Source organism: Paramormyrops kingsleyae, unplaced genomic scaffold, assembly GCF_048594095.1.
Source record: "Paramormyrops kingsleyae isolate MSU_618 unplaced genomic scaffold, PKINGS_0.4 ups117, whole genome shotgun sequence".
Taxonomy (NCBI): Eukaryota; Metazoa; Chordata; class Actinopteri; order Osteoglossiformes; family Mormyridae; genus Paramormyrops; species Paramormyrops kingsleyae.
The window spans coordinates 57,097-83,993 of NW_027326055.1; the positions used below are offsets into that span (position 1 = coordinate 57,097).

General features: G+C 42.6%; 1 protein-coding gene and 2 long non-coding RNA genes across 3 annotated transcripts in view; 2 read left to right on the forward strand and 1 right to left on the reverse strand.

Moving 5' to 3' along the window:
* LOC140586982 (peroxisomal bifunctional enzyme-like) overlaps positions 1–26,532 on the reverse strand; it is a 76,226-nt gene extending 49,694 nt beyond the window's left edge. Inside the window, exons 1-3 of the mRNA XM_072708538.1 lie at positions 26,383–26,532; positions 26,150–26,282; positions 22,622–22,725 (exon numbers count right to left, since the gene is read on the reverse strand). Coding sequence (XP_072564639.1) covers positions 22,622–22,725; positions 26,150–26,223 — 178 coding nt within the window. The 5' untranslated portion in view covers positions 26,224–26,282; positions 26,383–26,532. The remainder of the gene's footprint in view (positions 1–22,621; positions 22,726–26,149; positions 26,283–26,382) is intronic.
* Positions 10,182–12,419, forward strand: LOC140586983 (uncharacterized). Its single transcript, XR_011988748.1, has 4 exons — positions 10,182–10,247; positions 10,346–10,489; positions 11,536–11,716; positions 12,291–12,419. It is a non-coding gene; the product is annotated as an uncharacterized lncRNA (long non-coding RNA).
* Positions 16,177–17,145, forward strand: LOC140586984 (uncharacterized). The gene is made up of 3 exons (XR_011988749.1): positions 16,177–16,689; positions 16,796–16,964; positions 17,066–17,145. It is a non-coding gene; the product is annotated as an uncharacterized lncRNA (long non-coding RNA).
* Positions 26,533–26,897: the final 365 nt, after the last annotated feature.

The following is a 26,897-nucleotide window of genomic DNA, read 5'->3' on the forward strand; positions in this document are numbered from 1 at the left end:
GAGGGCGGCCTATGGTCTTTTGGGCTGTGTTAAATAATGACCCTCTGCAGAGCCTTCCTGTCTGCTGCCGAGCATCCTGCATACCACACTGTGATGCTGAAGGTGAGTATGCTTTCGAAGACTGACCGGTAGAAGGACACCAGCAGCTTCTGTTCCAGATGGTTTTTCCTGAGAATTCTCAGGAAGTGCATACGCTGCTGGGCCATCTTAGTTATTGCTTTAGTGTTGGTGGACCAAGTGAGATCTTGGGGGGAGCCAGTTCTGAGTGTGAGCGAGGGGGAAAGATGGCGACTGAGTCTCACTTGTTGTGGCCTATTGGAGAGTCTTTAATCCAAAGCGCAGGTTGAGGGGGGGAGGCCTAAATCCAGGAGTTTTTTGATCAGAATGTCCGGGTTTATTGTATTGAAGGCTGAGCTGAAAGCAGTCTTGCATAGTTACCCGGGTGGTCAAGGTGTCTCAGCGTCGCATGGAGGGTGATGGCAATGGCGTCCTCGGTAGAACGGTTTGCCCTGTAGGCTAACTGGTGGGGGTCAAATGATGGAGGGAGGTAGTCTTTGATGTGCTTGGCAACCAGCTTTTCCAGGCACTTCATTGCCACAGATGTTAATGCCACAGGCCTAAAGTCATTCAGGTTTTTGCAGGCAGATGTTTTTGGAACTGGAATGATGGTGGAGGATTTCCAGTATGGGACAATGGCTCGGGACAGGGAGATGTTGAAGATCTTGGTGAAAATTCCTGCTAGTTGGTCTGAGCATGCCTTGAGTACCTTGCCAGGACTCCGTCCGGTCCAGCTGCTTTCCTTGGGTTAACCTCCCTCAGGACCCTCCTCACCTGATGTTCCTGGAGGAGTAGCGGGGTGTTGGTAAAGGCTGGGGGGGGGGGTGCTGATTGACCATTTCCCTCGAACCAGGCAAAGAAGTTATTTAACTCCTCTGCCATAGTAGCATCGGTGGAAGGGGGTGTGATCTGTTGGCCCTTGCAGTTGGTGATGTTTTGCAATCCGTGCCACACTTGACGTGGGTTCTTGTCTGTGATGTATCCCTCTATTTTCCTTTTGTATGCGACCTTAGCAGCCCTGATGCCCTTCTTCAGGTTAGCTCTGGATGCGCTGTACAGTGCCCTGTCTCCTGACCTGAATGCTGTGTTACGGTCCCTGATGAGGTGCCGCACTTCACTCGTCATCCAGGGTTTTTGGTTGGGGAATACCCTAACGCGTTTGGTGATGGTGACCATATCAATACAGTAAACAATGTATGATAGCACAGTCACTGTAAATTCCTCCAAATCGTGGCTTTCAAAAAGACTCCAGTCCGTGGTTGTGAAGCAGTCTTGAAGCTGGGAGAGGGCGTCCCCGGGCAAGGTGTTGATCACCCTGGTGAATGGCTTGCTTTTCCTGATGTAGGGAATATAGGCGGGTACGAGATGCAGCGAGAGGTGGTCAGACTGGCCAATGTGAGGGTGTGGCTCTGTTTTATATGCATGTTGAATATTACAGTAAACATGGTCAAGGGTGTTGCTCTCCCTGGTGGCACATTTCACATATTGGGTGAATTTAGGGAGAACAGTTTTCAGGCAAGCCTGATTAAAATCCCCAGCTATTATGTGTACCCCATCCGGCTGGGCCTGTTGTTGTTTACTAATGCATCCATGAAGATAGCTTAGAGCTATGTCCACGTTAGCATCTGGGGGATATACACAGCCGAAATGGAGACAACAGTTAGCTCCCTAGGTAAGTAAAAAGGGCGGCAGATGACAGTTAATGCCTCAAGATCAGGGGAACAGTATTTATGAGTAACATGGCTTTGTGAGCACCAGTCATTGTTGATGTAAATGCAGAGACCACCTCCTCTTTTCTTACCGGAGTCACTGTTCCTGTCGTTTCGGTGAATGACGCGGCCTGCTAGCTGCACAGCGTTGTCGGGTATAGCAGGATGTAGCCAGGTTTCAGTTAGGATCAACACACAGCAGTCCCGGACGAAGTTGTTGTTTGCTATCCGTAGCTCTAGGTCATCCATTTTGTGCACGATGGATCTTACGTTTGCCAGGAAGACGCTAGGGAGCGGTGGTCTGTGAGGATCCTTCTTTAGCCTCTTTATCAGGCTGGCTCGACATCCCCGTTTCTGTTTCCTGTCCCGTCTCCGTCGTCGCTGTCTGTGAGAGCCGACAACAATCCATGGAGACCCCGGTGTCCTCGATATTTCAGGCGGTATGTTGTTGGCTTGTTGGAAATAGTCCGTGACGGGAATGCTGTTTTGAAAACCGATGCTGATCAGGTTTGCACGACTGTATACGCATTGTGCTTGGCAGAGTTCGCCATACAATTGCCGCGAAATACAAACTAAACACATTAAAAAGCACCAAACTAGAGGGCACCAAGCCGCAGCACTCACACGCGCCGCCATCTTGCCGAAGAGCAGTGAGAGCATGTCCCAGGGTCGGCAAAAAATATCCCTCATCTCTTTTAACACTATTGGTAAGATGCCATCAGGGCCCTGTGATTTATTTATTTTGAGCTTAGCTAGGCTTTGCAAAACATCAGCTTCAGTTATATATATATTAGTTATAGACAATGCTGGATTAGTAATAAGAACTGGTAAGTTACTAGTGTCCTCAACAGTGAATACCCGTGCATTGAACTCATTTACTATATCAATGTCGTTTTCAATTATAAGACCCTTACTATCCTGCAGATTAGTAATTTCAGCTTTTAGAGCTCTTTTAGAGTTAAAATACTGGAAGAAACTTTTAACGTCATCCTTAGCCTCCAATGCGATCTTCCTTTCGACGTTCCTTTTAGCTCGTCTAATGTCATTTTTTAATTCAGCCTGTAGATTTAGATACTCTTGCTTTATTCTGTCATCATCAGTTATTTTCCATTTCTGGAACAAAGCCATTTTCCTCCTTACTTTATACTTTATTTCCCTAGTAAACCACCTAGGTTGCAATTTCCTAGATTTATTCTTGCTGGAAACAGGTATGAAGTCCTCTTGCACTTGCAATAATGTGCTTTTAAAAAATTCCCATGCCTCTTCAACAGTTTTGTTATTTAACTCCATCCAGTTCACAGTTTCTAGTTTTAATCTCATACAATTGAAGTTAGTCTTCCTAACATTATATATTTTTGATTTGGACTTTGCTCTTCGGGCACTAACAGGGTTCCCGCTGGAGTTTGATTTCAATTCTACACTTTTCTTTGTATTTTTGCTTCTACTAATCAAATTCTTCACTTTTTTTCAGCATCCGTTTTTTTTAGTCACTCTCTCGCCGCTTCTTAATGAATTAATCATTAAACTCACTGAATATACATCTCTTCTGACAATCACACTGTGATTGGTCAACTAACGGCATGGGTGAGTCACGAGTCTACTTGATAAGGTTGGGAGATTCGTGAATACTGTGTAAAAATTTGCGTGCTGAAAACATGATGTATAGTACGCATTTCGGAAATAATGTTCTAATTACTATATATATAAGGTAAGCTAATACTTTCCCGGTGTTTCATAGTACCTTTGAGAGGGGCATTCTAAAACGCTTAATGTGAAAACGCTTAATGTGGTTTAATGTACCAAAATAGCGACCAATAATGTCCATATAAAGTCCACATTCCTTGTATTTCGGTTTAGATTTCTTGTCAGGTGAAAGTGTTTATGACCAGATATATGTGTGAGAAATATAGTGATTTTTGGTGGCTGTCTTGGTACTTTAAGTTACATTAAGCCTTTTCCTTATAATGGACGTCAATGGAGGGGAAAACGCTTAATGTAAAATAAAGTCCATATTCCTTGTATTTCGGTTTTGATTTTCTGTCAGGTGAAAGTCTTTATGACCAGATGTATGTGTGCGAAATTTGGTGATTATTGGTCGCTATTTTGGTACATTAAACCACATTAAGCATTTTAGAATGTCCCCACACCGATCGATAACATTTGCTACTTTTAGAACGGCCCATGCTCATTTGACATGGATGATCGACGATCGTGTGTCCGGGGCGCCGGGCCAGTTTTGATTAGGCGCTACGGATGCTACGGTTGAAAATTGGGGAAAAATGAAATTCAACTTTTCAAAAATTCAAAATTCGTCATTTGAAAATTGAATTCGCCAGAGTGACGATTTGATGCCGTTTTTCTTCGTCACCATGGGTTCCGTTTTCGTCAATGACGAAAGTGACGAGCGGCAGCGGGAACCCTGCACTAAACTTAACCTCAAATTTAACCATGTTATGATCGCTACTGTCAAGTGGTTCTAAAACGTCTAATTTACCAATCCTGTCCTGGTTATTAGAGAAAACAAGATCAAGAATGGCATCTCCCCTGGTAGGGGTGTTAACAAACTGAGTAAAAAAACAATCCTGTACTAATTCCACCATCTCCAGTTCATTTTCAGAAGAGCCAGCAACAATGTCCCACTGCATCCCCGGTAGATTAAAATCACCCATAACTACCACATCATTTTTATTGCTCATAATCCTAATATCACTGTATAACAATCTGCTTTCCTCGGCAGCTACATTAGGTGCTCTGTAACAAACACCGACAATTAGGCTATTTGAGTTTTTAGCATCTAATTTTACCCATATAGCTTCCGTAGTTTTACTTATATCAGTAAGCTCCCTTGCCTGCAAGTTTTCCTTTACATATACTGCAACACCACCTCCCTTCTTACCTATACGGTCTTTACGGAACAACGTGTAACCATCCATATTATACTCTTGTCCATCCTTTCCTCTCAACCACGTTTCAGATATTCCTATAATATCATAAGAGTCCTATGAGATAAATGCCTCTAAATCATGAATTTTATTCCTAATACTCCTGGCATTTAAATACAGACAACAAAGGGTAGGCCTATTACGGTGCCGACTTATAATATGATTTTTTGGGGCTTTCCGTTTCCCCCCACTTACATACTTAAATAACCTCCCTGCCCCCCCTTCTGACACCTCCTGCTTAAAACCCAAAAAGCCAGAGGGATCGTGACGCCCCGCTTTTTTTTAGATAAATGAAACAGTAGGGAAGGGCTACTGAAGGAAATAACAAGTCCCGCTTTGTAGATGCAGGACCAGGGGCCTCATGTATAATGACATGCGTAGAATTCACACTAAAACATGGCGTACGGACAAAACTAGGAATGTGCATACGCAAGAAAAATTGCAGATGCACAAAACTGTGTGTAAGCACAGATCTACACACATTCCCTTTATAAATCCCAATGAGCGTGAAATTTTATGCATGTGAATGAGCCCACAGCCAGTCCCCTGACCCGCCCACAATTATGTATATTTGCATATGGAAATCTGTATAAATAACCGCTTTGTTCTATGTTTTTCTTAAACAACAATGAATAAACCACGTGGGAAAAAGAAGTATTTCAGCAAGTGCGAAGTGGAGGTCATGTTAACAGAAATCGAGAAAAGAAAAGTGATATTATTTGGTGGTTTATGTAGTGGCATCAGCAATAAACGAAAGTTGACGGAGTGGCACAGCGTGGCGGAGTCAGTTAAAAGTGTTGGTTCCGAAATTCGCACAGTGGCCGAAATTAAAAAGAAGTGGTCGGACATTAAAGTCGACGTGAAGAAATAAGCCGCTCACCATAAGAGTCTTAACAGCATAGGCGGAGGTCTCGGGATTCCCGGTCTCACACTTTTATTGGGAGAGTGGGACACCGTGGTGTCAGCGCGGGTGAGTTTTTCTCGTACCATACTTGTTTGAATAACTTGCATGTTTATGAATAACAAGTAGGGTGCAGATGCGGTGTTACTTTTGTTTATTCTGTTTATTTATTCTTACAGGCAATAATACAAGAGGTGCCCCCAGTGCCGAGGACGACACAGGCAGTGATGGTGCTGCTGTGCCGAGCACATCTCTGGGCGCTGGCTGCACACAGTCCCGTGCCTCAGAAACTGGGGGGCGACCATCCGGCCATGTGCTGACTGAAGCTGTGCTGCAGTCACAAAAAGAAATCGTCAATGCTGTTGCCAATTAATTAAAACATTTAAATGATAAGCTGTGTGATACTGAAGTTGTAACGCTGTTCAATTTGGCGGAAAATTTGGTGGCTTGGGGTCAGGTTCATCTTGCCTAATCTCTTCAGATACCGGCAAGCCACGATTTTGTGCCAGATTATGCAACACGCTACATGCATGTACAACACGACACACTTTCTACGGGCTGTATAGCGGCACCCCAGCGTTCTTGTCCAGGCAGTGCCAGCAGCCTTTAAGCTGCCCTACAGTGCGCTCTACCACTGCCCGAGACCGAGAATGGGTGTCATTATAACGCCGCTCCTGTTCATTCTGTGGGTTTGCGAGCGGCGTGAGAAGCCACGACTTCAGTGGGTACCCACTGTCCCCTAAGGAGTTGTCAAATGGTGAAATCAGACAAAGCTTACACTATTGGGCCAAATTATAAAATGGGAAAAATCTTCTTACCAAGCAGCCAGCCATCACATACCACGCCATTTTCTAGTTTGTTTCCAACACTACTGTTTCTGAGAATGAACGAATCATGGGTTGAGCCAGGCCATCTAGCCACAACATTAATGCAGGGGAGTCAAAAGCATTTTGAATGTGGGGGGGACACACTGGCATAAAACTAATATTTTATGTTAAATGTGGGGAGATTCAAAACGAATAATTATGAAATGTAAGGGAGACACATCCCCCTCAGATTTAATGGCGGCGACGCCCATGCATTAATGATACGCATGTTCAAATCGCACATAATTTGTACCTTAATAGAGTGAAAGTTATTTCTTTAATGTTTGCCTGTTCAACCACAGTGTAAGGAAATTTTATACATCTGTGTGACAAGCGGATTATGCCGTCCCATAAAGCTGGCATGGTGCGACTTGGTGTTCACTGAGAAATACCCGATCGGTCCGCAAGTTCTCCCTGAAAAGCACCTGGGGCTAAGAACCCGAGAGTGGACAGAACTTGTAAAGGAACAGGTATGGCGCAAATCCTCATCGTCTGCCGTTGTAATGCTGGCCCCAGTTCAGCACACAGCTCCAAATGGATTGCTCTTGGAAATCTGAATCGACTTAGAAGCCAGTCATCATCATGGGCCAAGAAATCACTATGATCCCTGAATACGGGCTCTCTTATAATTCTTCCATAAGCTATGTCTTCCAATAACACAAGAGCTGCCATAGTAGTAGTAATAGTTCGGTCATTTTCTGCACCGTTTTATTGCTACAAACTGATTAAAAATCAGGTGCCATACATTTGTAAACAACATACAATTAATGTCGGTGTATTGGATAAAGTCAGCGTCATGATTTAAAAAGTGAAACCACAGTAGCAATGACTTGCCACTGGGTGTCATCCATTTACAAAACCGAGCAGAAACGTGCGTACGCTCTGTCCGGAGCTGTCGTGAGAATGTGTGTAGCGGTACACCAAGTTTCATTTTTATACATCTCGACGTGAGCGTGAAAACAGACGTACGCAACATTTTCGTGCATGCGCAACGTTTATACATGAGGCCCCAGGTGTTCAACTATATTAAAGAGAACATGCAGACAGCCAGGGACAAAATTGGGCAAAGAAAGGACAAGAGTTCTGGTGCCAAGCCGTATCAATTCAAAATTGAAGATTTGGTACTCCGAAGGAATGTTAGGAGTCAACAGAGAAAAGGGGGGAAACTGGAGAAAGACCTTTTAGGGCCATTTAAGATTCTTGCAATAGAGGGGGAAAATGCAGACTTATTAGGGGAAGATGGAACAAAATTCCTGAAAATAAATGTGGATCATCTTGTTCCCTATGTGGAAGATGTTCCACGGATTCCTCACAAACTGTGAAAATCCTTCTCTATTGCCAAACAAAGTGATGGAGTTCTTTCACCATCTCCAGTCCCTCAGATCCCTCCCACTCCTACAAAGATAGCATCACGCCCACCTTCACCATCTCCAGTCCCTCAGATCCCTCCCACTCCTACAAAGACAGCATCACGCCCACCTTCACCATCTCCAGTCCCTCAGATCCCTTCCACTCTCACAAAAACAGCATCATGCCTACCTTCACCATCTCCAGTCCCTCAGATAAGTTTAGCATTTGCTGATAGTTATTATTTTTAGAAATTGACAGGTGTTGACAAAGGTTGGTCTGGAAGAGTGTGGGACAAAAAAAGTCAACTTCTTAGTAAAATTGGCCCTTATAAAATTTTCAACAGGAACATTGGACATCTTGCCCCTGGCAGCCAACTAGAAATAGAGGCCAGTTGTGTACTTATACTTTAGAAAATTGTGACATAAAATTCTGTTTAGAAAAGTTGTGTCATAAATATATATACTGTCCCTTTCACAGGTTATAAATGAATATATCTTTGCAATGGTCAGAAAACACAACCAAATCAGCAAGGACAAAGCTTTTATAACTGATTTGTTTGCTATGACCAAGGTGTGGCAGGGGTTATACAACATTCTCAGAAAGGTACCATTTCTTCTCTTGATTATATAACTATAAATTTGATTTATTTATTCTATTTATTATATCTACAAATACAATATTATATTTTAAAGAAGTGTGTAGTGCAGGGGCATCAGAAGCCTTTTGAATGTGGGGGGGGACACATTGGCAGGGTGAACTAATATTTTATGTTAAATGTGGGGGGGTCCAAACGAATAATTATGAAATGTGAGGGGGACGTGTCCCCCTCAGAATTAATGGTGGCAACACCCATGGTGTAGTGGATGTCTTAGTAATGTCAATGTCTTTTTTTGTCAGTGGAACCCCAAAGAGTACCAAATGGTGCTTGGAGTGATCGGTAAGCACGGACACTGGACTCTTGCTGTAAGTGGACAAACATATAAATTTTTTTGTATATACATTTGGCCTACCTTTAATATTACATTTATGTTTTATTATTCGTTTTAGGCAATGTATCCAACACAAAAAAAAAAACACTTGGAGAATCAAAGGCAAAGGTCGCTCGATGCCTTGATACAACAAGGTCAGAAATAATATGTCAGATTCTGTGACTATCAAAGCAAAAACGTAGAGACCTGCGCGGGACGGATTTTTCAGTCCTGCTCCTGCCCACTCCCGCAAGATTCTGTCCCGCTCCCGCCTGCTCCCGCAAAAAATATATATTATTTTCTCCCGCTCCCGCCAGCAGTATTCAAGCTTTGTCCCGCAAAATCCCGCAGGTAAACATATTAGTAGTTTTATTTTTACTGCTTCTTCCCGCTACTCTGTTATTTGTTTCACTTACTTCCCTTTTGAGTATATACAGTATAAAAAAGAAAATAAACAAATATGTTTTGTTTTATTTGAGTTTAATTAAATGGAATGATGAACATGGACACGAGCGAGGAGCTTTTCAGAACATGCCATCCCGTCCAAGCACCAGGCTGATTTCTTCTTGGGGTGTCCGGTTACGTCCCCCGGCACTCAGAGCGCGGAAATTGTAGTTTCTGCAGACGAATCGCCTGTAAATTGTTATTATTTTAATTTAGTGGTTCTTGTTGCTTTTGTGCAGTAGATAAATAATAGAGTATTTGTTTTTAATAAATTAATTTTAAGATAATTCCATTTTGCGGGAGTCCCACGATTAATTCTACTCTCCCGCAACCCGCACATACACTGTCAGAAAAAAAGGTACCGCAGGGGTACAATTTTGTTCTTAGGAGAACAAAAAATATAATGGTACCTTTAAAGGTCCACAATTGGTCCTTAGGGTACAATTATGTTCCCAAAACGAGTTATAAAGGTACAACTTTTCAGATTCAGATGTGAAAGGTACATTTTTGTTATTTTTATTCATATATTTATTTTAAGTTTAGCCCTAATTAGAGTAGATCTAACTATGTGTTTTTATTTTTTGTTTATTAATTTAATTTGTGTCAACTCATGATAAAATCAAGACACACATTAAAAGATATCAAGACACATTTAAATATATAATTAACAAACATAATGCTAATGGAATTATTTAATAAAATATTTTGAACAACTGTTGATGTTGTTTTGTTGTAATATTATAGTCAGAAAATCTTTTTTATTAAATGTATTTTTATTATTTTACAACTTTTAAATTTTGACCTTTGCGTTATTTTTTAAGATGCTGAATGAAATTTGGAATAAGGACAATGCGGAATGGCTCAAGTAATTAGATTCAAAACTTGCTTAGGTAGACGTAAATGTTGTTGCCCCTTTAAGAAACTTTCCCGCGCTTGGCTGGAGCTGTGGGTGTTCGGACAGAACCTCGCACGGATTTCAACGCGAAGTCTGTTTTGGAGTTAATATTTCGGTAAATGCCGAATAATATAATAATATAAGCTTATTTTTACACGTGTGTCGCCATGTTCGGTTGATTTTTGTTGAACTTGGTGTTTCCTCTGCTCTAAGCCCGTTAAAAGTGCTTGCGTCAGACTGGCTGGTGTACGTTGGCCTACAGGATGGAGCTGACAATGATGTCTACCGCTCACTTAATAAAGGAGTTAATACAATTTGGTATCGAAGTCACTGAAGAGGAGAGGAAAAAATTTGAAGGTGAGTATGCTGTTATGTTTTTTTTTTAAAGTCTGGACCGTTTTCTTGAGGATTTTCCCGGTGTAACGTTAACGCACTTTAACTTTATATACTTTCCCTTTATCTCTTTAACTGCCTCTCATACCTTGTTGCTTAAATAATAATAACTTTGACCACCACGTAATATATTTGCAATATTAACACTTGTACGGCAATTAGTGATTAACATTTTACATTCTGAGGCAGTTTTTCCCGCCCATTTTGTAATAAGGCGCACTTAGAGTTGACCAACGCACTCGGTATACATAGCAATTTGTGGTGAGACGGCAAAGCAAGTGATTAATTAAGTAAAATGACGGCAGCCACGCTAATATTTATTTGTTACAAACATGAGAGTAGATGTTTGTATGCGGGGGGAGTAGTCTCCCTCACTTTTAATCTCACGTTTTTTTCCGGTAACGTTAGGTGTGTTCATTTTCATGGGCCAGTGTGAATAAATCTAGATTTAAATGCAAAGAGACAAAATCGTCAGGTCAAGCATAGACTTTTTATTCGTATCCAAAATGAGGGAATGTGTACATTATGGATTGAGCGCTGAACACTCTCATGCAGTGTTTTTTTATTCATAATCAAAGCCGGAGGGCGCTCTCCAACGGACCCAGAAGTAATAACTTGTGACCTGCCAGGAAATCCCTAATATGGACAAAGGCGTCTAGCTATAGCTGTAGCTAAACTGAATAAAAAACAGAAACATTTTGGACTGATAAAACAAATAGGCTAATGTTACTTGACAATAAATACACATTTGCAACCATATATGTTTTTTCCATCTCCAGGTAATAAAGTATAAGAATACTGCAATGCTTAATACTTAATATAAAATTTATTACAGTTTAAAAATAATTCAAGATAAAATATATATTTGCCTTATTCTGTGATTAAAGAAAATCCAACAGTGTATTTGATTTTTTTATCCAGTTAATAGAAAAAGCTTCAAAACTGGTTTAGTACATGCTTCAGTTTGATGGGTAATTAAATGATACTTTTCTTCTTTTTTACGTTATTAGACAATGACGTGGATGGAGAGACTGTTGACATTGGACTGACTGAGTCAATGATTTCATTCCTCTTTGAGGGATCATTTAAAAAACAAGCAAAATTTCATCGATTTATTCAGCAGATGAAGGAGACAGTGACATTAACTCTTGAACCTGTGCCTGTAGAATCCCAGTCATCAGCTGGAGCAAGGTAATTGCTGTTTAATAATATTTCATTTGTTTCAGTGAACTAATCTAATAACAAATCTTCAAAGTAGCTAGGTAGCTATTTCCCATGCTTCTCTACATATTGCTTTACTGTACTTCTACTAGTGCTTAGTTCATCAATTTCTTGTATCTGTAATATAATGTATTAGAGGTGCTCTAAAATTTCAGCCATTTTCTTCGTCAAAAATATCAACAAAAAATACTACTTGAGCAGATAAGATAACAGAACCTTTGACATGGACAATAAAACAGAGTGCACAGTCAGTGCAGCCAGTCTGCCCAGAATTTTTGGTGCATCACTATTATTTATGTTTACTGTATAATTATTTATTAGGTTACCACAGTGTATAAATTGACAACTAAGGTGATCAAGTAAAGGGTAGAGCACATATTTTAAATAAAACTTGTTTGGTAAAATTCTGAAGTTAGTGTTATTGTTTGTTAACGCAATAATTTGTATTTTCAGGACTGAAAATGCTACTTTACAGTATTTGTGCTATGTTATGTATACCTGCATCATTGCAGTGTCTAATTATTATTTTCTATTTTTGCCATAGTAATATCAGCCTGTCAACAGCTTTTCCTGCAGTTTTTGAAGTTCCGAAGTTTCCATTTGACGTTCAGGCCAAGTTGGACCAAAAAGAATGCCGACTAACGTCATCAGACCGAAACAAAATTATTAGAACATTGTATGAAAGCATGGCTCAGTACAAAATGTAAGTATTTCTCATTACCTATACCAAGGTTTTAATCTCTTACATTCAGTTTTATACAACATTTAATGCTACACTAATGTGTTTAAAATATTTTTGTAGGTATCCAACTAATGAAGAGTATGTTCAAGTGGCTAAAGCCCTGACTCTGAGGTATCCCTTTTTGAAAGACAAAGAGGGCAATGGATATGTAAGTAGCTGGTTTACCTTTAATGTTTTACTCTTGGTTCTTGGTTCATGCAGATTACTATTATTATTATTTATTGTTTTTTTGTTTTTTAATAGCACACTTGGCACATGTCTCTGAAACGCAAGTTTAAATTTGAGCGGACACCTTTGGCTGACATTGAAGAAGTAAAAAGACTTAAACAGAAGTTTGGTCATTCAAAAAAGTCTCTGCAACCTGAAGAAAGTAGTTCAAGTAAACAAATTACAAGGCCTTTGGTGAGAGCATATGTTTATAATATTTTTACACTTTTTACCAGTGTATTGCTCTTACATTAAGTGACGAGATGCAACATTTTCATTATTCTCTTGCCTAGAAATGCATCAGGGATGCATCAAAATAAAAATTCTTGGCCAAAATCGAAACTTCTAGATGCACAGAAATTTCCTGCAGTGAAATTAAATTCTACCTGATTTGTTTTTGTCTATGCACAAGGAGATTACTGCTTTTGGAGAGGATGCTACATCAGTAGAGGGACATGTGAAAGTCCTGCAGGACCAGTATAGAAGGACACAGCCAGATACTCGCATTGTTGAAGAGCGAATGAGGAGGCCTCTCCTGGAGCCGACACCTTATCGTGGTGGAGGGGTTTGCGTGTTCCAATGATCCCAGGAGCTAAGTTGCCTGGGGCTTTATGCCCCTGGTAGGGTCACCCAAGGCAAACAGGTCCTGGGTGAGGAACCAGACGAAGTGCGGCTCAAAAGACCCCTCATGAAGAAAAACATAATGGATTCACGGTTTCCCTTGCCCGGACGCGGGTCACCGGGGCCCCCCCCTGGAGCCAGGCCTGGGGGTGGGGCTCGATGGCGAGCGCCTGGTGGCCAGGCCTACACCCATGGGGCCTGGTCGGGCACAGCCCGAACAAGGCACGTGGGTCCCCCTTCCAATGGGCTCACCACCTGTAGGAGGGGCCATAGGGGTCGGGTGCAATGTGAGTTGGGCAGTGGCCGAAGGCGGGGACCTTGGCGATCCGATCCTCGGCTACAGAAGCTAGCTCTAGGGACATGGAATGTCACCTCTCTGGTGGGGAAGGAGCCTGAGCTGGTGCGCGAGGCTGTGAAGTTCCGACTAGATGTAGTCGGGCTCACCTCGACGCACGGCCTGGGCTCTGGAACCAGTCTCCTCGAAGGGGGCTGGACCCTCTTCCACTCTGGAGTTGCTCACGGGGAGAGGCGCCGAGCTGGGGTGGGCATACTTATTGCCACCTGGCTGGGCGCCTGTACATTGGGGTTTACCGCGGTGGACGAGAGGGTAGCCTCCCTTCGCCTTCGGGTGGGGGGACGGGTCCTGACTGTTGTTTGCGCTTATGCGCCAAATGGCAGTTCAGAATACCCACCCTTTTTGGAGTCCTTGGAAGGGGTGTTGGAGAGCGCTCCTCCCGGGGACTCTCTCGTTCTGCTGGGGGACTTCAATGCTCACGTGGGCAATGACAGTGAGACCTGGAGGGGCGTGATTGGGAGGAACGGCCCCCTCGATCTGAACCCGAGTGGTGTTTTATTATTGGACTTCTGTGCCCGTCACGGATTGTCCATAATGAACACCATGTTCAAGCATAAGGGTGTCCATATGTGCACTTGGCACCAGGACACCCTAGGCCGCAGTTCGATGATCGACTTTGTGGTCGTGTCATCGGACTTGCGGCCACATGTATTGGACACTCGGGTGAGGAGAGGGGCGGAGCTGTCAACCGATCACCACCTGGTGGTGGGTTGGCTCCGCTGGTGGGGGAGGAAGCCGGTCAGACCTGGCAGACCCAAGCGTATAGTGCGGGTCTGCTGGGAACGTCTGGCGGAATCCCCTGTCAGGGGGAGTTTCAACTCCTACCTCCGGCAGAACTTCGCCCATGTCCCGGGGGAGGCGGGGGACATTGAGTCCGAATGGGTCATGTTCCGCGCCTCCATTGTCGAGGCGGCTGACCGGAGCTGTGGCCGTAAGGTGGTCGGTGCTTGTCGCGGCGGCAATCCCCGAACCCGCTGGTGGACACCGGCGGTGAGGGATGCCGTCAAGCTGAAGAAGGAGTCCTATCGGGCCTTTTTGGCCTGTGGGACTCTGGAAGCAGCTGAAGAGTACCGGCGGGCCAAGCGGAACGCGGCTTCGGCGGTTGCTGAGGCAAAAACTCGGGTATGGGAGGAGTTTGGCGAAGCCATGGAGAACGACTTCCGTACGGCTTCGAGGAGATTCTGGTCCACCATCCGGTGTCTCAGGGCGGGAAAGCGGTGCAGCATCAACACTATTTATGGTGGGGATGGTGCACTGCTGACCTCAGCTCGGGATGTTGTGGGTCGGTGGAAGGAATACTTCGAAGACCTCCTCAATCCCACCGACACGCCTTCCAATGAGGAAGCAGAGTCTGGGGACTTGGGGGTGGACTCGCCTATCTCTGGGGCAGAGGTCGCTGAGGTGGTTAAAAAGCTCCTCGGTGGCCGGGCCCCGGGGGTGGATGAGATCCGCCCAGAGTTCCTCAAGGCTCTGGATGTTGCGGGGCTGTCTTGGTTGACACGCATCTGCGGCATCGCGTGGACATCGGGGGCGGTGCCTCTGGATTGGCAGACCGGGGTGGTGGTCCCCCTCTTCAAGAAAGGGGACCGGAGGGTGTGTTCCAACTATAGGGGGATCACACTCCTCAGCCTCCCTGGTAAGGTCTATTCCGGGGTGCTGGAGAGGAGGGTCTGTCGGATAGTCGAACCTCGGATTCAGGAGGAGCAGTGTGGTTTTCGTCCTGGCCGTGGAACAGTGGACCAGCTCTATACTCTCCGCAGAATCCTTGAGGGTGCGTGGGAGTTTGCCCAACCAGTCTACATGTGCTTTGTGGACTTGGAGAAGGCATTCGACCGCGTCCCTCGGGGAGTCCTGTGGGGAGTTCTCCGGGAGTATGGGGTGCCGGGCTGCCTTATAAGGGCTGTTCAGTCCCTGTACAACCGGTGTCAGAGCTTGGTCCGCATTGCCGGCAAGTCGGACTCGTTCCTGGTGAGGGTTGGACTCCGCCAGGGCTGCCCTTTATCACTGATTCTGTTCATAACTTTTATGGACAGAATTTCTAGGCGCAGCCGGGGCGTTGAGAGTGTCCGGTTTGGTGACCTCAGGATTGGGTCTCTGCTTTTTGCAGATGATGTGGTTCTGTTGGCTTCATCAGACCGCGACCTTCGGCTCTCACTGGAGCAGTTCGCAGTCGAGTGTGAAGCGGCTGGAATGAAAATCAGCACCTCCAAATCCGAGACCATGGTCCTCAGCCGGAAAAGGGTGGAGTGCTCTCTGCGGGTCAGGGAGGAGGTCCTTCCCCAAGTGGAGGAGTTTAAGTATCTCGGGGTCTTGTTCACGAGTGAGGGAAGGATGGAGCGGGAGATCGACAGGCGGATCGGTGCGGCGTCAGCAGTGATGCGGGCTCTGCATCGGTCTGTCGTGGTGAAGAAGGAGCTGAGTCAAAAGGCAAAGCTCTCGATTTACCAATCGATCTACGTTCCTACCCTCACCTATGGTCACGAGCTTTGGGTAGTAACCGAAAGAACGAGATCGCGAGTGCAAGCGGCCGAAATGAGCTTTCTCCGCAGGGTGGCTGGGCTCTCCCTTAGAGATAGGGTGAGGAGCTCAGTCATTCGGGAGGGACTCAGAGTAGAGTCGCTGCTCCTCCGCATTGAGAGGAGCCAGATGAGGTGGCTCGGGCATCTGCTTAGGATGCCTCCTGGACGCCTCCCTGGTGAGGTGTTCCGGGCATGTCCCACTGGGAGGAGGCCCCGGGGAAGACCCAGGACACGCTGGAGGGACTATGTCTCTCGGCTGGCCTGGGAACGCCTCGGGATTCCCCCAGAGGAGCTGGAGGAAGTGGCTGGGGAGAGGGAAGTCTGGGTTTCCCTGCTGAGGCTACTGCCCCCGCGACCCGACCTCGGATAAGCGGAAGTTAATGGATGGATGGATGGACGAATGAGGAGGACATTTGCCTGGAGGCGACAGGAGATTGCTAGTGGTATGACTGTTGAAGATGCCGTCAACAAATATCCATTCTTGAAGAGTCTATCAGGGGTTAGTGTGCAAATTACAATTCTGAAATTACACATGTAGAATGCTAAAAAAAAAGTGTATAAGATCCTCTGATTTATTTATGCTTGTCTTTTTCAATTAACTGCAGCTTTATCAAGAAACTGGTTTCCTGCATAAATGTGTTCATCTGAACCGCCACTTTCAAGAAAATTTTGGATACATTGCATCCAGTGTGCTACGGCTTGCTCAAGGGAAATCCCCTTTAGCAAAGCCGCACAAAGAAGCTCGAGAAGAATCTCTCATTGAAGACCATCTTGGTAATTGACTCCTAAACCTTATTTAGCACTTTATTAAGCCTATCAAATTCTTGCCTTTGGATAGATTTTTACATATTTGTTTATCACATCTTATGTTCCAGGAATTGATTTTAAGGCAGCACTTCTCATGTTGCCAGCCTTGTTCAGAGAGAAACTTGAACATTTCATTGTGCTTGGAGAGGTGCGTATATAGTACTCTGTTTTGTATTTCTGTGCAATTTTTAAACTGTATTTATTGTGGCCATATACAAATGGGTGAATAATAATTATCTTAGTCTTTATGCATGTCAATTTTCTCTCCATCAGTTTAGTCAACTGCTGAGAACATTTCACTGATACAGAATTTGTTTTGTGCTTTGTCATTTAGAGTGAACCATCTTCACCATATCCAACTGTTCAAGTACAGGAGACCACTGACTGGAAAACTGTGATTACAAGAAGAGTCACTGCAGTCATCAAAGTTGATGGGATTGAGATCTGCCGGGTGAGCGGTGTGGATGAATGGGCTCTTGCAGCATTTTGTGCTTATTTTGTTTTCAATTTGACATATCCATCTCATTTGAAGAACACCCTGATGTTTCTTCAGCGGTATGTGTTGAAACTTACTGTGGATGGTGATAAGCCTCTACCCACCCCAGTTACCAGAATAATCAACCTCTTACAGTAACATCAGCAAAAATGCCCTGCCATGCCGTAAATGTTCTCGAAGAACATTCACAATCATCAAGTTAATCCAGCACATTGGTCTCATTCATGCACATGAGCCAAATTTTTCAATAACTTGTGGTCTTAATAACTGTCAGAGATCATTTACAAAGTATGTGTCCTTTAGATGTCATGTTTACCGAAAACATAAAAATGCGGTGTTACAACAGACCACTACTACTACTACGACTACGACAGCGACTACTGACCCTCTGCCTCTGCTTGAGGAAGTTGAGGAAGAATGTACTACTGATGTTGCTTTTTTACCCCCAAACATGAACGAGCTGTTGCAGCAATTTAGAGAAAACCTTTTTGCCTTCATTTTGAAATGCAGAGGAAAAAATCACCTGCCTCAGTCAGTCCAGCAAGAAATTTTGGATGATGTTAATTTCCTGTTTAGTTTTTTTTAGAGAGAACTATGACGAATTTCTTGCATATCATCTAGAAAAAAATGGCTTTGATCTTGCAGCATGTCCAGAACTTCAAGAAGTGCTACAGTCCCCAGATTTTTTTTCAGAGGCCTCAAGACTCCACACATGTTAAAAGAGTTTTGTAAAGAAAAATTTGAGATGACTGAACCTGTACAGTACACACTAAGAGACTCAAGTGGTAACAAGACTGGAAGTTACTCTTATGTTCCTATTTGTGAGGTATTAAGGAAATACTGTTCTCATGAGGACATTTGGGACCAAATACAAACTGAGCTGAATGTAGAAAAAGATGAGCTTGTTCTAAATGATTATCGAGATGGACTTCATTTCAAAAACCACAAATTCTTTACAGGTAACCCACAAGCCCTAAGATTACATTTTTATGAAGATGAGTTCGAAGTATGTAATCCACTGGGGTCTAAACGTAACAAGCACAAATTGTGGAAATGTGAGTACAAAGTATTGCTCTCAGTTAAAACATATTCATTTAGCTTTACTTGTCCGCTACTGCCATGTAAAACAATTTGAATTGGATGAAATTTTGAAGCCATTGATCGATGATCTTAAAAAGCTTTCATCAGAAGGAATTAATATTCTTGTTGATGGTTCGGAAAAAAATGTTTGCGCAGCTGTTGCAGTTATATCTGCTGATAACCTTTCCTCTCACTTAATAGGTGGATTCAGTATGTCTTTTAATGCTGGTAGAATTTGTAGGTACTGCATGGCCACACATGGTGACATTAAGAGATGCTTTAATGAATCTGACTTTGTTTTAAGAACTACAGATGTCCACAGATACCACTTAGAGTGTGTAAAGGAAAATCCAGACACCAAAACCATTTATGGTGTTACGGGAGGCTGTCCTTTTGACAAACTAGAGTACTTTAATATTACAACGTCTCTACCTCCGGATGTGATGCATGATTTTCTGGAAGGCGTAGTTCCTTTAGTGTTGCAGCTTGTTTTAAGTAAAGCTCACAGAGAGAAAATCATAACCATACAAGAGTTCAACGAAGAGCTGAGAAAACTTACTATTGGACAGAATGATAAGAAAAATAAGCCTGCTCCTCTTTCTGAAAAAATTCTAAAAAACTGCAGTATAGTAGGATCTGCCTCACAGAAATGGTGTTTATTTCGCCTGCTGCCCTTCTTGGTAGCACACAGAATTCCTGAGGGCTGTAGCTACTGGCATGTCTACTTACTTTGTCGTGAAATTTCTGACATTGTAATGGCACCAGTTGTAAAAAAAGAATGGCTTCCCACTCTTGATCTCTTAGTTTCTGAGTTTTTGTCATGTACAGTTAAAGAATTTGGTGATGTTCTCACTCCAAAATGTCATTATTTAATCCATTACTCTCGTTTGATGTTATGTTATGGGCCTTTGCGTTCTTTATGGTGTTTAAGGTTTGAAGGAAAACATCAATATTTCAAACAGGTTGCCAGCACGTGTAGAAATTTTGTTAACATTTCATCCACTTTAAATAAGCGACATCAACATAGACAATGTTGGGAATTGTCTTCTGTTAATATGTTGGGGGAATATGAGAGAGTTGCTGGATGTTGTGTGAACACACCATTTCAATCTTTGCCTTTGGCTCTACAGCATTCAGTGAAAGTGAATAAGAAATACAGCCATGTAAATTTTGAAAGCAAACAACTTCAACGAGTAACAGAAGTAGTGCTTAATGATGTCAAATACGGTGTTAAAGATGTGTTTTTTTACGTTGCTCCTATAGGTTGCTCCTATAGGTTTCACCTATAGTAATGTTTTTTCAGAGCATAACGTTAGACCTTCTTATGCGTTAACATTAGCCTAATAACAAACCACACAGGCTAAGTGGCGAACTAATTTTAGAAAGGCACAATTTATTCGTGATAAAATAAGAATGGAAACATAGGGAGTTCATCTCCTTGGAAAATTACCATGATCGATTTTACCTGCCCAAATAAGCCTGGCTTAAATAGAGTACTTAGCTTATCTTGCTAGTTAACGTAACTAACATTGACTGTACCGGCGTTCTGTCCAGTTGAGCTACTTTGTCGAGGTAATCTATGGTTAGAGCTATCGATTAGCACTACGGTAGATTACCTAGGCAAAGTAGCTCAACGACAGAACACTGGCCTCAGAAGGACAATGGTAAGTAATTCAACTTATAAAGACATGAGCTTGCATCAGTAGATGAAACACTTAAACGAATAAATGAAGGTTGCAAAATAACACATTTTCAACAGGCTAGACTTCTGCTGGCTACTCACATTTACCAACGCACGACAAACAGTACCATGACAGACAAACACAACGAACAGGTCACTCAATGAGAATGAATGACGCAACCGACTGGCTGCTGCTAGCGCCAAGGTGGTTAAAATGGTACGGTCCACATTAGGGGTGACTGAAATCGTTTTACATAAAATTTTCCTACAAGGTGAGGTTATCTTTTTTTTTGTTACAACAACAGAAAAATGTTAAGACCCCCCCCCCCCCAAACTGCTATTTTTCTCTCTTTTGGGGGGGGGGGGTCTGGGTCTTGATCAGGGGGTATAGTACCCCCCGTCTTTTCTGAAGTAAAAAAACCATCTTTTCTGAAGTAAAGCTGCGTGATACTTCCATAATATGGAGAACAGAGCTGAGATTACTACATAATCAATATAATAAAGCCTATAAAATCACATCTTAGCATTCCAATTAATTCCAAAATAATTACAATAAAATCCCGTTACAGTGGACTCGCTTATAACGGAATATTGTCTATAACGGACGAGGTCCGCTGGTCCAGGTGTTATGCCGAAAAAGGCATCCCTGCCTTAGAATGCATGCTGGTGTTCCGACGAGTTGAGCTTTTAAGGGTTTTTTGGGGTCAGGGGTTTTTTAGGGGTTAGGGTTAGGGTTTTAGGTGTGTTTTGGGGGTTAGGGTTTTAGGGGGGTTTTGGGGGTTAGGGTTTTAGAGGTTTTTTGGGGGTTAGGGTTAGAATTTTACGGGTATTGATTAGCACTACGGTAGCCTTACTCGACAAAGTAGCTCAACTCCTTTCAGATCAGCGACCAATTGGTCATTTAGAGACAGGCATGCATTCAACGGCAGGGATGCCTTTTTCGCCATAACACCGGCCGTGCGCCTTTACGAACATGCAGGAAAAGCATCGGATATAGTGGACTCGCATATAACGGAATTTCGCTTACAATGGACAAACATCGGTCCCCAGGGCCGCTTTTTAGCTGTAGTTCTGTTCGGCTTTAACGGACATGCAGTCGATCCGCCTACAAGGCGTGTGGGCGTGCCGGTGATATCCAGCGCAGGTACATACGTAGTCGGGATTATTAATAGTCACGCATCTGGTCAGGTAAAGTTGGATTAATATGTACAATATAATAATCTATACCACAAGTGTGTCCGCTGGGGTGTGGTGTGAGTAAATGTTGTCGTGCAGTTGTGTTCTGGGCATACAGCAACTCTGGATATAACGGACTGTTTTGCCAGGTCACTTGAAGTCAGTTATAACGGTATTTTACTGTAAAATAAAAGGTCAAACATGAAATGCGATGACTGAAATTGGAAGAAAATCTGTTAAAATAATATAAACAGGAAGATATTTTTTATATTTTTAGTCACGGTCTACTTTGAAAGTTTATTAGTGAAAAGCAAAGACAAGATATGGTAATTTGTGCAGAACATTTCACACGGATGTGATTGAAAGTATTTACGGAGATCAAATAATATTATACAGTAACAATGAAACGTGAACTCAACCCAGCTGGTTCCCCTTTGGCTATGGGAATCGAACTAGCAACTTTCGCTTTATAAGGCAGCAGTATAAACCACTGCACCGCCGTACCACGGTAACTAAGCGCACTTGTAACATTTACATAACTTATGCATTTAGTCTGTCTGCAATTCATTGCCAAGCCAACTCGATCCCTGGCTGTGTGTATGGCCATAGTATTGCCTTTTTTAAGGATTACATCTTTGTATTTTTCATACAGCTCCATCAGCAGTGTTTGTTCTGCGGCGGAAAGAAAACCCGCTCTCGTTTTACAGGCTTTCCGACTCATTTGGTCGATCTATCGGTCATCCATTCATTTGGGCTTCTTAAATATCGCGGGTGTGCGCACTAAGTGAGACTATACAAGTCTGTCTTGATTGAGCCTTGATTATAGTTAAAGCTGAACTGCGTTCGTGGAACGACCTGAGGCTAAGTTTAGAGATGGAGCTATAGGTTGAGTCTGACTTTCTTTAGCTACTTTCATGGAATACCCCCCTTCAGTTTTGCGTGAGCAGGATATTTGCGTCTTGCTTTGTATTTTCTATTCATACTACTGGAAAATGTAAAACTAATTAAAAGTGCAAAATTAATATTCCCCTCGTTTTGTTTTACAATCCGAGCCCAATCTGAAAGGAATTACTGCCATGTTCAGGAAGATACTGCCGGTATATACTGTTGGAATATAAAACCAACCGCGGTTGTTCGGAAAACGTTTTTACCGAAACGTTATGATTTTACCTGCACAAAAGTGATACTTACCTCCGCAAAGCTTCCCATTTTCACCACATATCACCACAGCTTTCACCATGGGATCCCCCAGGGCTCGGGCTACGGCATCTGAGAGCGCCTGCCGGACAGTGGAGCTGGCGGAATAGGAGCGCACGGTTTATTTTTATTTATTTAATACAGTATTTCATCTGTTTACATGGTCGTGCTGTTTCCACAGACTCATCCAGACGTTCAAAATGTGCTGGGGGGGTATTCCAGAAAGCTTGGTTAACTTACCATTTGGTAAATCATAACCTCTGGGTTGATATACCCCAAACCCGCATACCATGAGTATTCGTGCATTCCATTTGCCTCGGATTCCGATTTTCGGAATCCGAGATTACGTCACATCCGGTAAAAACTCGGAAAAACCGAGTTGGATACGTTCCATTTGCCAAAGAAGTAGCAATACCATCGACCCATATGAAAAAGCAAGATTTTTTGCTTAGCCGGACAACTTGTCGGATTTAAGGTACCTCAGTTTAAATGGCCTTTATTTTCGTTCACTTACAATTAGCCCGAACTACCTTAAATCCGACAAATAATCCGACTAATCATGAAATCCAATTCTAGACCGGTTAATTGGTAGCCATTGTTAGCCATATCACTTGATAACACATTACGCGCGGTGCTTCACGTATAAAACTCCGTAGCAACACGTCCACAGATAAGTTGGACGGTATAGTGTGTGCGACCGATTTAATGAGCCAGAAATGAGAAGTAGTGCTTAAACAGGATAAAACTACAACTTTCCCTTCTGTTGATAAAGGGCGCAGCCATCTTCGATTCTGAACTCGGGATCCTCTGCGTTATCCGAGATCATTCTCGGATCTCCGAGAAACGGGAGCGCGCATGTCGTCACTTCCGGCTTTGAAACTCGGAATCCAACTCGGAATCCGAGTTCCCAGGGCAAATGGAACGCACCATATGTCGGTTCCAAAACACCTGAGAAGAGTAAGTTCAATCAACCTCCTATTGGTTACCCAGAGTTATTACACGGCTCTCTGGAATGCTTGATTCTGATTGGTCAGTTGAGACATTTGCAGGTTCGTTCTTTTCAAATAATAACCGCTCCAAAGTAATAACGCATAGTCGGTACTACTTGTATGTTTAAAATCCCTCCGCGCCAACAAAGATTACCGTTTAAAAATGTTAATTTAAAACAAATATGCCAATAAAATGTTTCAAATTCATATTCATGTCCAGGTTTTTTCCTTATGTGGCAAGTAGCCGTGTAATAAGCGGGATAATATACAGGTAGCCGGTAGTTATCGCGAAATAAGCCCCTTCAGTGTGATACAAGACCCTCCGCTTCGCGTCGGGTCCTGATCACACTGTCGGGGCTTATTTCTGCGATAACTACCGGCTGCCTGTACATTATCCCTTACTTAATGCGCGAGCACCATGCATACATATAGACGTTTTCACGAGTCCAAATGTAAAATCGAAGTGAAAAAAAGAGAGCGGCATACTTCACAGAGGCGGAGTTGGAAGTTTTAATGCACGCATAGGAAGAATTCAAGCCAATAATAATGAAAAAAAGCAATACAGCTGCATCGGCTAAAGAAAGAGAGTTGGCTTGGCAAAAAATAACGGACAGAGTAAATGCGTGTGTATTAAATTGCAAATTTGACATCGCCTCCCCTTTTATTATACTGCAAAATAATTAAACACCGCTTCCGCATCCTTTTGACTGTTAAATCACTATGAAAGCATTTACTTGTCCAGCCATTCATTTCTTTAGGTTAAAATAACAATGTGTATCGACTAGGAATATATGGCTTCTTATTTAATAAGGTGTAATCCTTCTGGAGCCAGAAGAACTTTGAGCCAAGTCAAAATGAAACACAAAAACATTCTGCAAAAAGGTAATATTTGATTACACGATCACTGAACTATTTATTAAACACGATTTAGTATCTTCTTTCTGTCATGTAGCTAATAGAAAAAAGGCTGAAGCCCGTCTAACTGGCGGGGGCCCACCACCACCTCCCCTCACCCCATCTGAGGGCAACCAGTGGTAACCAGCATTGTACTGTCCTGTAATGATTACCTAGTGGAAAAAAGTAATGAGTTTGATGATTTTAACAAGGCAAAAAATTTAGGATACAAAATCAAGTTACCTGCACATTGATACTATGAATAGATTTCCTATTAACATAGTCTCCCTCATTTATTGAAGGAGCTTTAATAGGAATGTAGGTGTCATCAATGCACCCAATTATGAATGAATGAATGCCTTTTATTGTCACTATACATGTATTACATGTATTCCAAATTACATTTGGAAACCCTGAAACAGAAAGTCATATATAGTATCAAGTGTGTGTGTGTGCAGGATGAATACATGTATAGATATAAATAGTATGACTACATATTAAATATGCATCATAGATTTTACTACAAAGTACAAACCTACCAGTCTGTGGATTTCCTCTTTAATAACACGCAGAGCTTTATGGACAGGGAACTGTACAAACGTGTGTAAGAAGCGTTAAGTACCAGACATACTGTACTGTGCGAACGGCTCTACACACAGTTGCCTTTCCCACATGCTCTGCGTCGCCCATATTGTACAAAAAATGCCCTGACGCAAAAAACCGAAGTGCTATGTACAGAATGTTTTCTGTGCTAAGCGCAGACCCGCGGTTTGGGTTTGTGACATTTGCAATATGCGGTTTCAAGAGATGTTAAGTAAATTAACGATTCTTTTGAAAACCGATAACGCTTTTTCAAATAATCATTAGGAAATGAAAAGATATCAATACGCGGTCTTATAACTCTCTCCCGGCGAAAAAAAACTTGTATAATTTGTGCCTCCATGTCCACAGGATCGTCATCAAAAGGGCACGCCATGCTCAGTAACCTTCTGCAACAAACTGACCCTGGAACATAACCTGCTCAGTAGCAGGTTATCTTCAGAGAGTAAGCTGCTATGGTTACGTACATACCCAGAAAGTTAACCTCCGTTTTTGGAACCGAAAGATGAGGTTATCCACTAACTTACCCTTAAACTTACCCGGGTATTTCACATAACCTGCTTTCTGGAATACCCCCCTGGTTGCTTATATGCATGCTTTTGTCTGAATTCTGTGTTCGCGAGATATGCCTAGTTATAGACCCTATAGGTGTATCTGTTTTTAAAAACTAATTTTCCACAAGAAAGTTGTAAAAGTAGTGCTGATGCTGCGATGTGTCAGTGAGTAAAGTTATTTATTCAATAAATTAACATTTTCCCTGTAAGATCAGGAAAAAATGAACCTGTAGCCTACATGAAAAAAGTCTTCTATGTATTTTCGTATGTTTAATTATTGATCATTTGCTTATCTTTTAGAATGATACAATGATGCGATTGGAGTATAATATATATATATATATATATATATATATATATATATATATATATATATATATATATATATATATATATATATTATATCCGATAACCAAGGCCTCTGTAAACACGAAGACAGCCACAACTTAAATCGCCCGAAAACCTCTTGCAGTAGCGGGACTCACCTGAGCGCATTGACGGGCGGATTAATCAGGGTGATCAGAGCCACCGAGTGCGAAGCGACCGTGTAGTGAGCCATGCTGCCGGAGATCTGCACTCCACCGACGGCACTGGACTTTAACCGTGTTTGACTTTGAACTGTTATGCACACAGTATGTAGATACAGCTAATCAAGTGATAAAGTTTAAGAGCTATCTTTGGACAAAGATCGTGTGTATAAACACGACCTGAAACTTACATTTTAATGTTAGATAACCACACTTTGACTCCAACCCGAACCTGTGGACAGCTTATCCAGTTTTGTGAAATTCAAGTTTAATTTCTTCTTATTTTATATTTCTTATATCCGGGAACATGGTATTTATTAGGCGTCACAAAGCCACGTGGGTTATGACGTATGAAATGATCGAGTGGGTGTATTTCAAATCAAATCAAAGTTTATTTATAGAGCACTTCTAAACAACCGAGGTTGACGAAAGTGCTGTACAAATTTACATCAATGAAAGAAAAACAATGAAAGACATAAAATACGAAACATAAAACAAAGAACAACAGACACAGATAAATCTGTGAATTGAAATTGAAAGCCATCGAGAAAAGATATGTCTCCGGGGACGATTTAAAATTTTCCAGAGTCGGGCCAGATCTAACATGCTATTCTAAAGTCTAGGGGCTGCCACCCTAAAGGCTCGGTCGTCTCTGGTCTTTAGCCTGGTCTTGGGTACTTTGAGCAGAAGCTGCTGAGACGACCTA